The sequence below is a fragment of the Peromyscus maniculatus genome, chromosome 18 (genome assembly GCF_049852395.1).
Source record: "Peromyscus maniculatus bairdii isolate BWxNUB_F1_BW_parent chromosome 18, HU_Pman_BW_mat_3.1, whole genome shotgun sequence".
Taxonomy (NCBI): Eukaryota; Metazoa; Chordata; class Mammalia; order Rodentia; family Cricetidae; genus Peromyscus; species Peromyscus maniculatus.
The window spans coordinates 21,281,830-21,297,577 of NC_134869.1; the positions used below are offsets into that span (position 1 = coordinate 21,281,830).

Here is a 15,748-nt window from a genome sequence, read left to right on the forward strand (position 1 = left end):
TACCTAACCACAGCAAAGAACTCTCAAACCTGTCTCTTTGTCTTTTGGAGTTGGGATCTGAAGGATGGCAGCAACCCTATTCAGAGACAGGATCCTTTTGCCTCCCCTCAGCTGGTAGCCAAGATAGGCAGCTTCTGAAGCAGGAAGTTGGGCTTTCTTAGCTGGCACCCTGTAGCCCAAGGTCAGTCACCCTTGCGGCGGTCCCCCAGTGGCCTCTTTACAATCTGTTGCAGTTTCAGAGGCTAAGAGGAGCTCATGTACATACCGTAAAAGTATGATCTCGGAAAACTGCTGATAGAAGGACAAGAGCTCAGTACTTAGTGACTCATCAAACAGGGTTGGAGAGTTTTGAAATCTTTGGGGCAACTGGTTCCAGATGAGTTCCCCACTGTAACCTCTCACTGGGTCTGGCCATTCAAAAGCAAAGTTGGGTTGACTCACGTCTCATTTTTCAGGTTCAAGACAGTGTGAACCTGTTTTTTTCTGGAGGAATCAGACATGAGAGTGTATGGGTTTGGGACTGTATGGGTGGATGGTATCGACACTCTTACTCACTTCCTTCAGGTCTTGGACTGGTATATAATCAGAGGTCCCAGATTAAGCCACAGGCAGGAGAGGTGTATTCCAGGGTGCACGATGGTACCAGGATGCCTGTCTCTCTAAGCTGGGTGAAATGGACTATATTTCCCGCTTTGTTCCTAGAGTCACTGGGTATCTGGATGGGGGTAGCTGAACTAGTGAATGATTATGGGAACCTGGGTGTTGGGCCAGTCCCGGGGGTGGGGATGGGGGTGGGTTTTTGCCCAAGCCTCGGAAATTTTCATTGCAAATCTGAGAGAGAGTGTGACAGTTTGATTGGGGGTAGGCTTCTCAGCTAGAAGATACTTTTCTGACAAACGGCAAGACACCAAAATTTTGCTGGCTATTTATAAGTCTCTGTCTCATCCTCAGAAGTGATGGCGGCTTTCAGTCTTTGCAAGCGGGGGTTGAGTCCATCAGGCATGACCAAGAATAAGTGTGTTACCTTCCCCTTTCCCAGTGCTATGGGTCTGGGGTTGTTCAGAGAATCACCAGTCTGACCATGAACAAATTTTAACAAAGAAGAGGCTTTATTCAGATATTGGCGCTAGGACTATGCCTGAGATTCGGGATTCTCATGATGTAACCCCAAGCCACATTAGTCAGAAGTTTATAAATGCAAAAACCACAAGGTACATTCTGGTTACCTGTCAGCACATACCTTGCCTATGTGCAAGCATCCTGTGTATGTAAGCTGGAGCTCAATTTAGCAAACTTTGGTTATCTTGAACAAGAAAAGCTCGTTTACAGAGGTGTAATACATGGTAAGCATTGTGACCTGTTATCTTGCAAGAACAATAGTTTCTGCTAAATTGTACAAGACTAAGCAATTACAGGGATAGTCCTTAACATTCTGGGAAGTTATTTGTTTTTGAGCAAGCTGGCTGAGTACAGCTTCTATAGGCTAGAGGCTTACAGGCTGGAGGTATTTTTATTTTTCAAATCCCTTAAGCACAGTAATTTTTCTTTTAAACATAAGCAATCACATTTCCCCTTTGAGTTGTATCCTGAGTCAAACTCTTGACCCTGTGGTGGGTACTTGTTCATATTGGGATCGAATGTTCCTGGTTAAGGCATTAAAGTGCAAAAACCACCTGTTCAGCAGAGCAGAAGGGCTATGGGTCCTGTGATGGCCAACAGTAGAGTTGTTAGTCAGGAGGACCCTGAAAGTGAGAAGGGGAACCATTTGTTTTTCCATTTCAGGCCCTTTCTCTTTCTGCAATGTTTTCAGAGTGTAGTCAAATTATCTCTAATGACTCCTGGTTTGCCTAGAAACATTTTTTTTTCTAAAACCATACAGTAACCTCCTTGATCTGCACCAAGTAGGTCAAGTGCCTTGCCATGATGTAAAGCCACTTCAGCTAATGTTCCCACTTGTTCTTCCAACTTGTTAATAGATTTTCTAATATTGAATGACCCTGGTCAGTTTGAAGTCCTAGGTTTTGAGTTAATATCTGCCACCACTCTACCTGTGGTACCAAGAATGGCCCCTGCTACTCCTAAGCTTATTAGGGGAAGTATGGGGGTGGTGTTGTTGCATGTTTCTTTCTGAACAGGGAGGCTGGAAGAGTTTGTGAATACAAGTGCTGTCTTCCTCCTGGACCATCATAAACACATATCCATGGAAACAAAGTTACCAGGATGCAAAATTTCAGGGCTTTATGTATATGCCAGATAGATAAGCAAGGAAACAACCAGTTAGCACATGCAAGCCGAACAACTTCCGCTAGGCGGTAAAGGTTGAAATTGTCACCTCAAAGCATGGTTCCTGGGAGGTTTGAAACCATGATGGTGGATCTGCATTTACTCTTAAAGGGGGAACTAGACTTATCATAGCTCTTTGAGTAAAAGCAGGTCCCTTCACTGTGGATCCAATCTAGGTCAAGGGATTTGATAGTTGAGTGAACTATCCCCATGGGCAATTTTCCCAGGCCGAGGGAATGATGGAGGCCGGGTCCTGATATACAGTGAGTCCTACATAGGTCGTGGTTTCTTTTTTGCAGGGAGGACAATGCAGAAGCAGCAGCCAAGTGTAATATTTGGGTTAGTAGTGTTTATGAGTTGGTATGCCAGTCTTATCATGGTCACTAGGGGTTCTGGGGAGGTCAGAAGAGGAGGGTTAGTGAGAAGAGGGAGAGGAGGTGCCTCGGTGGGAAGTTCCCTGAACTGATGAGTTCTGTGGATGGGGGCTGCAACAGGAAACATGGCAGCCGTGGTGGGAGCAGGTCTGGGGCAGAAGAGTGCCGGTGGTGAGAGGAATGGTGGGTGGGATGGGCTGGGGAGGAAAGGGGTAGGATCAAAGAAAGGCATACACTTAACCAGGTTCTAAAGGCTCAGCATTTTGGATCCTTCGAGAGGCGCTGACCTATTCCCTTCTCTATCAGAAGCCCCAGTGACCCATTTCCCATCTGTTGTCTCAGGGGTCAAGAACGTCATCGGTAACTCTATTACATCCATCAACCAAGGGGGGGGGTGGACTTTCTCCCTGCCAAGTGGGGGGGGCAGGTACTACGGTACTTACAGGCCCAGTGTGGACACCTCTTGGAATTAGGGTCCTTGTAATCTGGGTGAGTGTGTTCATACATGAAGCCGATGCATAAAAGGTAAGTTTCAGTACTTAAGTTTTGGGGTCAGATATACATTTCTGAGGACAGGTGTCCCTGATATCAAAAGTGAGGTGTACAATTTCCAGACAGCCTGCTACAGGACAGAAGGTACAACTATAGTCTTGTGGTTTCCTACAGCATTTCGATGAAACTGCCATGCCATATGGGTCAGCTTTGTTGGTATAGGGACCGAGGATGGTTATTCGGATCCCAGGAAAAAATAGGAGGGAATATAGTCAGATAAAACAACATCATTAGTTTAGAACCCATGCCAGTCTTATCCTTAGTGGGTCCTAACAGGTCTTGGTGATGGTCCATTTAACAGGTCTTGGTGATGGTCCATTTCTCCAGAGCTGTGCCATCATTTCCTGTGACATGCTTGACCTGGGAGTGATGTATCCAGGTATGGATGCCATCTACCTTGACAGCAAAGAGGGTAGTCAGGACGATGAGATGTGGTTCCTTCCAGCTGAATCCCAATGTCTCAGCTCAATGTCTCTTCTCTGCAGCTTATTTCCTGGCAGAAAGGGGTGTGGCTGAGGCAGTGGAGTCTGGAAAGCAGCCTTCAATGGAGGCAGCCATGGCCTCCTGCTTCTGCTGCAGAGACTGTATGAACTGAAGTTGTCGATGGTTTACTAATTTCAGTAGCTAATTCTAACCCTTTTAGAGGGAGAATGGGAGGAGGTCTCTCAAAAAGAATTTCAAATGAAGTGAAACCTTTTACATAAAGAGTACATTGAGCCCATCTTTCTCCTGACTCCAAGGTTAATTCAGTCACAGTTTCCTTGAGGGTCTGATTTATCCTCTCTTTACCTGCCCTGAACTTTGGGGGTGATAGGTACAATACAACTTCCAATTGATCCTCAGAATGGCAGAAAGGCTCTCAGTAATTCTAGATAGAAGGGTTGGTCCATGTCTGATCCTACCGACAGCAGCAGTCCAAACCTAGGTATTATGTCTTCAAAGTTTCCTGTCTGTGATCTCAGCCGTCTCTAATTGGGAACCCACCCACCCATCCAGGAAATGCATCCACAAAGACAAGTGAATACCTGTACCCACACTGTCCTGTCTTCATCTCTGTCCTTTTCAGCATCTCCCTGGTCCTGAGCCTCACTCTCTTGACCCTTGTGGGGTGTGTGTGTGTGTTTGTCTGTTGACAGGTTTGACATCTGGAAACAATTTCCTGTATTGTCTGGTCCATTCCCCGTGAAAAAGAATCTTTTCCTTGTGAGTTCAGTTCACTGGGTTTTCCTAGGTGAGTCCCTTCATGGCGCTGACGTGCCAAGTGTCTTCCTGTGCTTGTGGAAACACTGTTCTCTCATCAGTTAGTTTGAGCCATGCTTTGGTGCCCAGTTTTTCAGTTGCCTTTAAGCCCTCTTCTGAGTATTAGGGACTGTCAGGTAACATGGGTTCTGGGCTGGAAGGCAGGTGTTTTACTGCTTATGGAGCAGCCTTCTTGCCTGCCTTACCGGCCATCCCGCTTCCAATGACCTCATCTCCTAGTTGATGTCTGGGACAGTGGACGATAGCCACAGATTGCAGCTAGTGAGTCCAGGATTTGAGTCTTGGGTCAAAGAGCTTTGCCCTCTGTTGTCAGAGGGCCCCTCTCCCTGTAGTTGGCTCCATGCTTATGTGCAGTGGCAAAGATGTATGTAATGCCAGTATGCACATTTATCATCCAATGTGAGAGCTTCATCGAGGGCAATTAGTTTAGCTCTTTGAGCCAAGGTCCCTGGGGGCAGGGCTTCCACCCAGAGGCCATATTCTACAGTTACTACAGCTGTCCCAGTATACCTGGTGCCTTCCTGGATAAAACTGCTGCTGTCTGAGAACATTACCAAGTCTGGCTCTACCCATGGGATATCTGTCAGGTCTGGCCTCAGTCCTCAGAATGTGGTGGGAATCTCGAGGCAGTCATGTTGGATGGTAGAGTCTCTGGTCTCTGGTAACAAAGTGGCTGGACTTAGGGCAACTATTTGAAGAATCTTGACTCTCAATTGGTCTAAGAGCAAGGCTTGATAATGAGTTATATTGAAGTTAGCCATCCATATATCTGGCGTGGTCCTCAAGAGAGTTTCAACTGAGTGTGGGGCCATGATCAACAGATCTTGCCCCAGAGTCAATTCATCAGCTTCCTTTGTTAAGAGGGCTGTGGCCATTATAGCCTTTAAGCATGCTGGCCACCCAGCTGTCACAGGTTCCAGTTTTTTGAGAGGTAGGCAACAGGTCGCTGCCAGGGCAGAATTCTTTGTGTTAGGACCCCCTGGGAAATGTGTTTCACCTCATCCACAAACAAGTGAAATGGCTTGGTAATGTCAGCTAAGGCTAATGCTAGAGCTGAGGCCAGGGCCTGCTCCAACTCCTGGAAAGCGTGTTCCTTTGTGAGAGACCAGTTGAAGTCTTGTTCAGTGTGCTGGGTAGCTAGGTATAGGGGGCTGGCCAGCTCTGAAAACCTGGGTATCCAAAGCCTACAATAACCTGAAGCTCCAGGAAATTCTGGGAGCTATCTTTTTGTCTTGGGGTTGGGATCTGGGTAATCACCTGGATTCTCTGAACTTCCTGCAGGCGCAGAACTGAGCTTTCTTTGCACAGACTCAATATCCCTGATGTAGTGTCTCCAATAGTTGGTCTGTGACATGGAGACCATCTTCCTGTTTCAGCTGCCAGCAGGTCATCCACATACATTCTTAGCAGTGAATGCCTACAAATCTCTGTGGGGTGCCCATCAAATAAGGTTGGGGGGGGGGTTTGAAACCCTGAGGCAGTCTAGTTCAGGTTAATTGGCCACGGGTCTCTTTGTCCATGTCCACCCATTCAATACTGAGTACCAGCTGACTTGATCTGGCCAGGAGCATGCTGAAGAAAGCATCTTTTAGATGTCACACAGTATAAACCTGATTCTTGGGAAGGACTGGAACACAGGAGGGTGTATGTGTACCGGCTCGTTTTGTGCGTCAACTTGACACAAGCTGGAGTCTTCAGAAAGGAAGGGGCCTCAGTTGAGAAATGCCTCCACGAGACTCAGCTCAATCAGTGATAACGGGGGAGGACCCAGCCCACAGCGGGTGATGCCATCTCTGGGCCAGTGGTCTTGGGTTCTAGAAGAGAGCAGGCCAGTAAGCAGCTCCCCTCCATGGCTTCTACATCAGCTCCTGCCTCCAGAATTCTGTCATTTGTGTTTCTTCCTGACTTCTTTGGTGATGAACAGCGATGTGGAAATGTAAGAAAATAAACCCTTTGCTCTGCAACTTGCTTTTTGGTCATGGTGTTTTGTTGGAGCAATAGAAACGCTAAGACAATATGGGTTTGGAATGTTAGAGCGGCAAGGGACTAATATGCCAACTTCAAGTAGCCTATCAATTCAAACTTGAATTCCCTGTTTTGCTACCAATGTCATAGTGTTCACCTTGACAGCAGTGTTGTTTAATTCCACTACTACTGGGGGGACTGGTGGGCTACAAGTCCTGGGTGGGTTCGTCTGTGCCCTAACAAAAGGAAATGTCTGTTGTAGGTCTTGTAAAAGACTCAAATTTCTTCTCCAAAGGAGGACTGTTCAATAGAATATACTCCCCTACTGGGACAGTCAGTAAAATTTTGTCCATCATTTTAGGGCTTTTAAAGTCCCATTTAATGTCGTCCTTTCCAAAACATTTTTCTGCCCTTAGTTTGTGTAGTAGGTCATGCCTCAGCAGAAGGTATGGGCATTTAGGCATGAGTAGGCGAGAGTGGGTCACAGTACACTTAGTGGTAGATCTGTGACCGGGAGTAGATCTGGGAACCGGTAGCTCCTTACATCACAGTCTGTTTCTTTTACTCCGCGGCCCATATGTCTGATTTACAACCAAGTGGCCCCATATCCACAATGGAATTGATAGGAACACCCCCTCTTCCCCTTTCAGAGTAATCCTGGGCTGGGGTGGTGGCTGAGCTCAGACGCCATCAGTCTGTGTCTATCTGGAGCACTGATGCTGCGCTTGCTTTTTGGTTTGGGTATTCATCTTTCCAATGGCCAGTCCCTTTGGAGTGGACACGTTCATCGTGGATGTTTGTCTCTCCTGTGGCCAGTCACTTTACAGTGGGCACACTCATCTTTGTACAAGAGGGTCCTTTTCTTGATATCTGTGCCTCGAGGCTTCATTTCCTTCTTTTACAAATCCTGTACACCGAGGTCTCTCTTCCTGGGAGGCTGCCACTATTACCTTAGCTCATTTCTTGGTCTGCCTATCCTCCCGGGTATTTCTATTGTACACACGGGAGGCAATTTCAACTTCAAATCCTCCTATGTTTCCGAATCTTTCTTTTCTAGAGTGTGAGTCTGATTAGTCCTGAAGGCATTCCAAAACAAGCAGGCAGGTCTCATTTGAACGTTGGATTACCAGACTTACCTTACTCAGACAAATTTGTAGGGCACTTAGCAACAACCAGGAGATCTCCCAACAATGTGGTGAAAGAGATTAAGAGACTCCCTAACTTGTACTGGGCTCCAATCTGGTTGCCCAGAAGGAAAAACTTTCTCAACCAGTGGAAGGTCACTGCTTGGATTCCTGTTTTCCCCCAAGACCAGCTTCTGGGCTTCTCATCAGATTCTCTCCGTCTTTGGTGGTAAAGAGGGTCTGAAGTAGCTGCTGACAGTCTGCCCAAATGGGTTGGTGTGTATAAAACACCATTCTAGCAGAGAAATTAAACTCAGGAAAGATGGCCCAGTGGTTAAGAGCACTGATTGCTCTTCCAGAGGACCCGGGTTCAGTTCCCAGCAACCACATGGCAACTCACAACTGTCTGTTACTCCAGTTCCAGGGGACTCAACACCCACAGCAAAATACCAATGCACAAAAAAGATAAAATAAACACTGGAGCTTCTTTGAGAAAGAGGGGTTCTGGAATCCCCAAGTATACAAATCAGTAATAGAGAATGGAACATCAATCATCACAAAATAAGGTGTTTTTTTTTTCCCCCACCATTCCTATCCTGGGAGCGCCCATACTAAGGGCCTCCCTCAAGGAGAGAATGGCCAGAGATGAAGCCCCTGAGGAGGCTCATGAAGCAGGTAGGCAGGGAAGGTGTCCTGCAGCTGGCAGCTTGAGGGAGGCCTGGTGTGCCCTTAACAGAGGAGCAGGTGGGCATGAGGCACCCCCTACCCCAAAGGGAGTCAGGAGAGGACTGGCGATCAGAGTCAATATGAACAGGTGGTTGGGGTTGGTAAGAGGATCAGGCCCAGGTGTGGGCTGGGCTTAGGAGTGCCTCCATGGATCTTCACCTGGCTGGTGCCCCAGGTGTATAGGGTGGCAGTACAACCTCTATTGTGGGGGCTGCTAGGACCAGAGGCCGAGACTCGTTCTGCCCCTTAGTTTCATTTTCTTCCTCTGAAACAAAAATGGCGGTGCTAAGGGAAGGGTCAGGTCAGGCCAGGGTGTAGGGCAGCTGGTCCAGGTGCCTGGTTAATTAAAGATCACATGTTACACTTGGTGCCTAAGAGAAAGGTTTAAGGATGCTTCGGCTGGCCAGCCCATCTGAAATGAAGACCAACCAAGGAAACAAAACGTAGTTATTTTTTCCTGTATAGGCCGGTTCTCCAGACTCCTGGGATGGTCTCTGGAAATCCTTAAAAAAAAAAAAAAAAAAATGAGACTTCATCAGGTTCACGGGGGTTGTTTGGGTAGAAGAATTTTGACCCATCGTTTTACTTTTCTCAAGAACAATAAACAACGCCAACAAACAATCTACACAGTACAAAAAACGACCAAGTGGCCACCCAGAATCCTGACCAAACAGAGGGGCCAGTAGTGTCCTGGTGGTCCCACTGATTCAGAAGTTGACACTGTATTCGGCTTTTCCACAAGTCCTCAGAATTCTGAGCTACAGCCAGAGGTGTTCAAATTCCTCTTTTTGCACAATCTGGGCACTCGGAACCTGCCCCAGATCCCCGAAACCCGGGCCTATCTCAGCTCCCAGGTCACCAGGCACCGTCAGGATCCCAAGGTTCCCTTGTACAGTCTAGGCATTGAGAGCCTGTCAAGGGGCCTCCCGAGCACTGGACTTAAAACAGAGCCACCTTGAACGTATATTACAGGGAGGTTTTAGAGACAACACACACACACACACAAACCCCAGCATCCCAGTTGGCAGTTGCAGGGGGGATGCAAGCAAGCAGTTTAACAGAAGCCAAGAACACGCAGTTAACTGGGGGCATTTGGACCACAGGTTTCTACAACAGGGTTGGGTGCTTTTCCCACGGGAGGGAGTAGAAAAGGGGGCGGGGTGGGGAGGGTCAGGTTCAGTTTAAACCAAAGATGGCTCCAGCTGAAAATAGATGAAGACACCTTTGCCCTCTCCCCCAAGGACAAACCCAGACTCGCTAGCGAATTCCAAACCCGGCCGCCTCCCATGCTTTACGGTGGGCCTGGCTGCAATCCGGAGGCAGGAAGGGAGCGGGTAACCTGGGACTGGAAAAGCAGGGGGAAGCCTATCGCAGCTAAGCAGGCCTCGGGTTCTCCGGCCCACGTTGGCCTGGAGCTTAGCGCTCGGAATCAGCCTTTCCAGCCCGGATCAGGATCCGGCTCCGGGTCAGCGCAGCGTCTAGAGCGCCAGTCAAGTTCCATCACAGGCCGGCGCTCGCCCGAAGGCTGCTCGGGGGCCGGTTTCTCCACCCCACCCCCCCGGGAAGAGACACCTCCCGGCGGGACCCCGGGGTGGCCACCCAGCCTCTCCGCTCGGATGCAGCCCTCTTGGACGCCCGGAGCGCGGTCCAGCGACCCGGCGTCCACGCGATCGCCGGAAGAAGCAGCCCAGGAACCCGCTTCCTGCCAACCTGTCTGTCACGCTAGCCCCGCTTCCGATTGGTCGGAGCTTCGGGGCCGGCCCCGCCCTCCCCGCGGATGGACAGGCCGAGGGGGCGGGGCGGCGGTGACTCCGCCCCCCTCGGCCAGGGGCGGGGCCCGCCCAGCTGTCAGTTACCGGGGGCGGCCCGGCAGGCGGGCGAGCGCTCCTCCTCCGCTGGCTCGTGCTCGCACCGTCTCGCCGCCCGTGGAGAAAGTCCGGGCCGCCGCAGCCGCGTCCCCCGCCGCCTCGCCCCCCGCCCTCGTCCCGGCTCGGCGGCCCGCCGGCCCTCCGGTCGTGAGTTAACCCGCCTCGGGGCGCCGAGAGTCCCCGCGGCGGCGGCGGCGGCGGCGGCGGCGGCGGCAGCGGCGGCGGCCGGCCACACCATGTTCAGGAGGATCTTGCAGAGGGTAAGAGGGAGCGCGTCCTTCCGGCAGGCAGCACGTGAGCGCGAGCGTGCGAGCCACCGACCCCCGGGGGCAGCCGGGGCGAGCCGTGGGGCTCCCGGGCCCCACTAGGCCTGGGAGTGGAGGGCTCCGAGGCCTGCTGGTCCTGCCGGAGCCCGGGCCGCGGGTGGGGCGGGGCGCAGGCTGCAGCCCGGAGGCCCCGGGGTCGGCTCCCGCGCCCGGCTGTCAACCGCGGGCTTGGAGGGTGTGGTGCCCGCGGGTCCCTCCTCCCCGCGCCCCGCCTGGGGGTGCGCGGCTGCGGGGGCCTTTCCCGACCCTGGCGTGCCTCCACCTCCCCACGACACTCACTGACACTCACCTGCCTCAAGCCGCTTTGCCTCTCTGACACCTCTGCACCGCCCCGGGAGGAGGGTCATGGGGGACCCGGCCTAGCGCGGCCGGACTCCTGGGACTGAAGCCGCTGAACTGGCAAAGTCAGCGGAGAAGGAAGATATTACTCACTGTTGGAAACTTTGAAAGAATTACAAGTGCATTTTCCTCTCCAAGCCCCAGAAAAAAAAGAAAAAGAAAAAACCACAAGAACCCTTATTTTAGTTTTCCAAGAATAAATGGATCGAACGGCAAATGCGCACTCCAGTTTAGTTTCTCCCAGGGCGATCTGAATTTAAAATCTGGAAAATCTTGAGGGTTAAAATAAAAGGTGAAGAGCATTGGAAAGCTGTAGGTGTTTTGTTTAGGTTCCAGTTCCTAGAATAACATAATTAAAAATCTCTTACTAATAAGAGTTGCCTACTCAAGTTTTTGTTTTGGAGAGCTTCCATCGGCTCCCCGCTGAGAGTGGTAAATGTGAAGAGATGTTACCCAGGAGGTAGGAGAAGTCGTTCAAAGGACAAGAACTTAGTGAATTTGTAGTATTTAGTCAAGGAATGTGCCAAGGAGCCTTGAGTCACCCGGTATACAGGAAGGGAAGATTCCTGCTTAGACAGCTTCTGTGAAAGGCTCAAGTCGTCTGACTCTTGGTCCTGTATCAGAGGAGAAATAGTTAACTTCCGTCTCTGACCCTCTGCGTTGACATTTGAGTTTCTTTTTCTTTCTGCAGCTGTTTTGTCAGTTATTTATTTATTTATTTATTAATTTTTTTGAAAAACTATTGATAAAGCAGTGATTTGGCTGCAAGCAAGGGCATGCCCTCTTACTTCCCATCAGTTGCTGTGTTCCACAGAAAAGGCTTCTGTGCATGATTGATTCCTTGGTTTACTTAAGGGACATCTGTCCGTCCTGGAGGCACTGATTCCCTCGTGCCTTGGATTGTATTTTTGACATAGTTACACAAGAGAAAAGGAGTCTGCCTGTGGTTGCTTTAAAGTTTCTAGACAATGTTTTCTGATTTGGGAGTTGTTTCTGGTAGCTACAGTGTGGCTTTAAAAAAAAAAAAAAAAAACCTCAGGATGCTTTGCGGCACTCTTGATGCTGTGGAGTACTGGGATTGTGTGAAGGTCATTTTTAGTGTTGTCGTGTGCCTGTCTGTTCAAGAAGTTTCTGTCAAAACTAAAAAAAAATGGTGTTCACTTTGGTTATTGCTGAGATGTTACTGTATCGTCGTATTTGACAGCTGGGCTTCCCAACCTTGGAATGAGAGAGTCTTTGAGCAAGTCACTCTTTGTTGTAGGGGGGTGTATTTGTTGGTGGCTAACAAATTGTGTAAACTGCTCGTGGCTTCTATTGTGTAAATGATAGCCATTTCTTCCAGTATTGTACCTGCTTTGGGGCAACCAAGTATATCTCCAGACTTTAGCAAATGTCCTCTAGGGACTAAATTGCTCCTGGTTGAGATCCGCTCTGCTGGATGTATATATTCTTCAGTAGAAAACTTTGAACTATTTCTCATGGCTTGCTTTGTCTTCTCCAGTTTGTATGTGGAGCTTTGGTAGAATTCAGGCGTTATGCTGGCTGCTGGGAAATGGTTTAATAAGCTGTGGCCCGCCTCCCTTTAGGACTCAGAACCTGGCTGGGGAGGTGCACATCAAAAAGTAATTAGAGTGTATGAACCAGAAGAAGGAGGAGAGCTCTGGGAGCCACTTTGGACGAGGGTGCTAGGCGGTTACGATAAGCTTCAGGAAGGAGGGCATATTTATAGCTTGAGAGGGAAGGGCATGTCAGGCTGAGGGAATAGCCTTTATAAAATCCTGGAAGCATAAAAGGAGCAAGTGACCCTAGGGGGAGAGGAACGGTTTGAGGAGTGAGATGGTTTTCAGGGATGGTCGGAAAAGGAGGCTACTCGGGTGGGCAGAGACCAGGTTATACATGAGAGGACCTGCATCTCTTTGAAGGAGTTCAGGTTTGTCTTGTCGATGTGTCTGTTTTAATGCTTAGCATTTAATTAGGGGTATTTTGATGACTCTTGAAGCTTGTGATTTGTCTTACTGATTTAGACCCTAGAATGTGTGTTTTTATTAACTCTACAGGTGGTTTTTGCTAACAGGTATAACACGAAACTTTAAATGTCAATCCTTGTATTTCCCCTACCCTGTCAACCTTTTGTCTCAGCACTGGTGTTAAGGTATAAAACTAAAACTACGCTTCCTGATGTAGAGGTTTGTTTGGAACAGTCTCCATGCTTTGGATTCTATTTTACTTCCCTAACATCTGTTTTTAGATGATCTTTCATTTTGACTATTTTAATTTTCTTCTGATTAGATTTAGATAACATTTTAAGGAAGAAGAAAAGGACATTGCATGTATAATCAGTCGTAACTCAGTCTTTGAACATTACCAGTAAGGCCTCGGGTACTTTGTTGAAATTTTATTCCTCCTCTCTCTGCTTTTCCCTCTTATCTTTTATTAGCTTCCTAAAAGAGAGGGCTGGGAAAACAATAATGGTAAGGAAGGCACTCCAATATGAATGTATTGAATATTTTGATTAATGGTATTAGCCTAGTTACATTTCTATTGACGTGATAAAACACCATGAACAAGGAATTTAGAAAAGGTATTTGATTTGGGTCTTATGGTTTCAGAAGTTAGAGTTGATGATGGTGGAGCTAAGGCATGGTGGCAGAAACAGCTGAGAACTCAGTCTTGATGTACAATTTGGAGGCAGAGAGGAGACACTGGATATGGCTTGAGTCTTCTGAAACCTCAAAGCCTGTGCCCAGTGACACACCTCCTCCCAATAGGTCTCACCTCCTAATCCTTCCCAGACAGTTCTATCAGCCAGGGACCAAGTATTCAAACCTATGAATCTGTGGGGGCATATTCTTATTCAAACCATCATGGGTACTTTGAGAAAGACTTGAACTTAAGGCTCTCAGTAGCTAGAAAGAAGGTCAGTGTTTACTACATGAGGCAGTTTGCAAACTCTGTGCCATTTCTTTATGAGAGAACATAGTATAGTATGATTTAGTAATAGAGTATTAGATTTTCTTTTGCTGATAAATATAAAAAAATCTAAGGAAAGAATGGATTTTATTCAGAATTGCAGAAATGGAAGGGCTGCTTTGCTGGTCATTTGGTTTATCCTTTTGGTTTTATAAATCATAACGTAGAAAGTGAATGAGATGCTATGATTTATCTATATCAGTGAAGTTAGTAGATTCCAAAGACTACTAGAGACTAGACCCAAATTAAAAAAAAATACTTATTTTATTTGTACGTGTTCTACCTGTGCTGTGGAATAATCCTCTTGTACACTGTAAAGATTTGTCACTCGAATTGGTTTAATAAAATGCTGATTGGCCAGTAGCCAGGCAGGAAGTACAGGCCGGGTGACCAGACTAAGGATGATGGGAAGGAGGAGGGTGGAGTCAGGAGATGCCAGCCAGCCCCCAAACAAGCAGGATGTGTGAAAAATGAGGTAACAAGCCATGAGCCAGCCACATGGCAAAGCATAAATAGAGGGGTTGGGGATTTAGCTCAGTGGTAGAGTGCTTGCTAGCAAGGCCCTGGGTTTGGTCCTCAGCTCTGGAAAAAATAAATAAATAAAAAAAAGAAAGCATAAATAGAAATATGGGTTAATTTAAGTGTAAGAGTTAGCTAGTAACAAGCCTGAGCTATCGGCTGAGCATTTATAAGTAATATTAAGCCTCCGAGTCAATTATTTGGGAAGCGGCTGCCAGGTATTTGGGAACAGGTGGGTGAGAGAGAAATGTCTATTACATACCTGCATGTATGTCTGTGCACTACTTCATACTTGGTGCCAGCGAAGCCAAGTGAAGGCGGTGGATCCCCTGGAACTAGAGTTAATAGCCAGTTATAAACTGCAATGCAGGTATAGCAACAGAACTCTGACCCTCTGCAAGATCAGCAAGTGCTCTTGACTACCGGGCCATCTCTCCAGTTCCTACAACCAAATGTTATAATTTCCCAGTCTGTCCCCTTCTCCTGGAAATTTGCTTCCTCCCTCTCCTTGCTGCTCATTTGGTGTGGTTAGCCCTGTGTTAGATGCAGGAGAAATGTGAGACCCAGTTTCTCTTTCAGGGACTGTCTGTGTGAAATGCTAAAGTAAATGATAGCGTCACTGAAGGCTCTAAAGTAGTACTGAGGGAGGGTCGCCTTGGAAAAGATTGTCATTAGAAGGGGTCTTGACCATGGTAAATGAAGACCACATGAGAAAAGGAAGAAACAAAGAGCTAAAGAGGCCCACAGAAATCCACAAAGATACCCCCACAAAAGACTGCTGGCAATGGTTGAGAGACAGCCGGGACTGACCTACTCTGGTGATGGGATGGCCAAACACCCTAATAGTTGTGCCATAAACCCCATCCAAGGACTGAGGAATCTGGATGCTGACATCCACAGCTAGGCCCCTGGTGGAGTGCTGGGAGTCTAATTAGCGAGAAAGAGGAGGGTTTATATGAGCGAGAATTGTGGAAACCAAGGTTGGATAAAGCACAGGGACAAATAACCAAATGAATGGAAACACATGAACTATGAACCAAAGGCTGAGGGGCCCCCAACTAGATCAGGCCCTCTGAATAGGTGAGACAGTCGATTGGCTTGATCTGTTTGGGAGGCATCTAGGCAGTGGTACCAGGTCCTGGGCTTGTTGCATGAGTTAGCTGTTTGAAACCTGGGGCTTATGCAGGGACGCTTGGCTCAATCTGGGAGGAAGGAACTGGACCTGCCTGGACTGAGTCTACCAGGTCGATCCCAGTCCTCGGGGGAGACCTTGATCTGGAGGAGGTGGGAATGGGGGGTGGGCTGGGGGGAAGGGGAGGGGGCAGGAGGGGGGAGAACAAGGGAATCTGTGGCTGTTATGTAGAACTGAATAGTATTGTAAAATAAAAAAAAAGTTGAAAAAAAAAAAGAAGGGGTCTTGAAGAATGCTTGCGAGGGAGGAG

At 48.2% G+C, this 15,748-nt stretch overlaps 1 protein-coding gene across 1 annotated transcript in view; it reads left to right on the forward strand.

The window, feature by feature from the left end:
- Positions 1-10,046: 10,046 nt before the first annotated feature.
- Eea1 (early endosome antigen 1) overlaps positions 10,047-15,748 on the forward strand; it is a 122,535-nt gene continuing 116,833 nt past the window's right edge. The window contains exon 1 of the mRNA XM_076554664.1: positions 10,047-10,412. Within this exon, the coding sequence (XP_076410779.1) occupies positions 10,062-10,412 (351 nt within the window). The 5' untranslated portion in view covers positions 10,047-10,061. The remainder of the gene's footprint in view (positions 10,413-15,748) is intronic.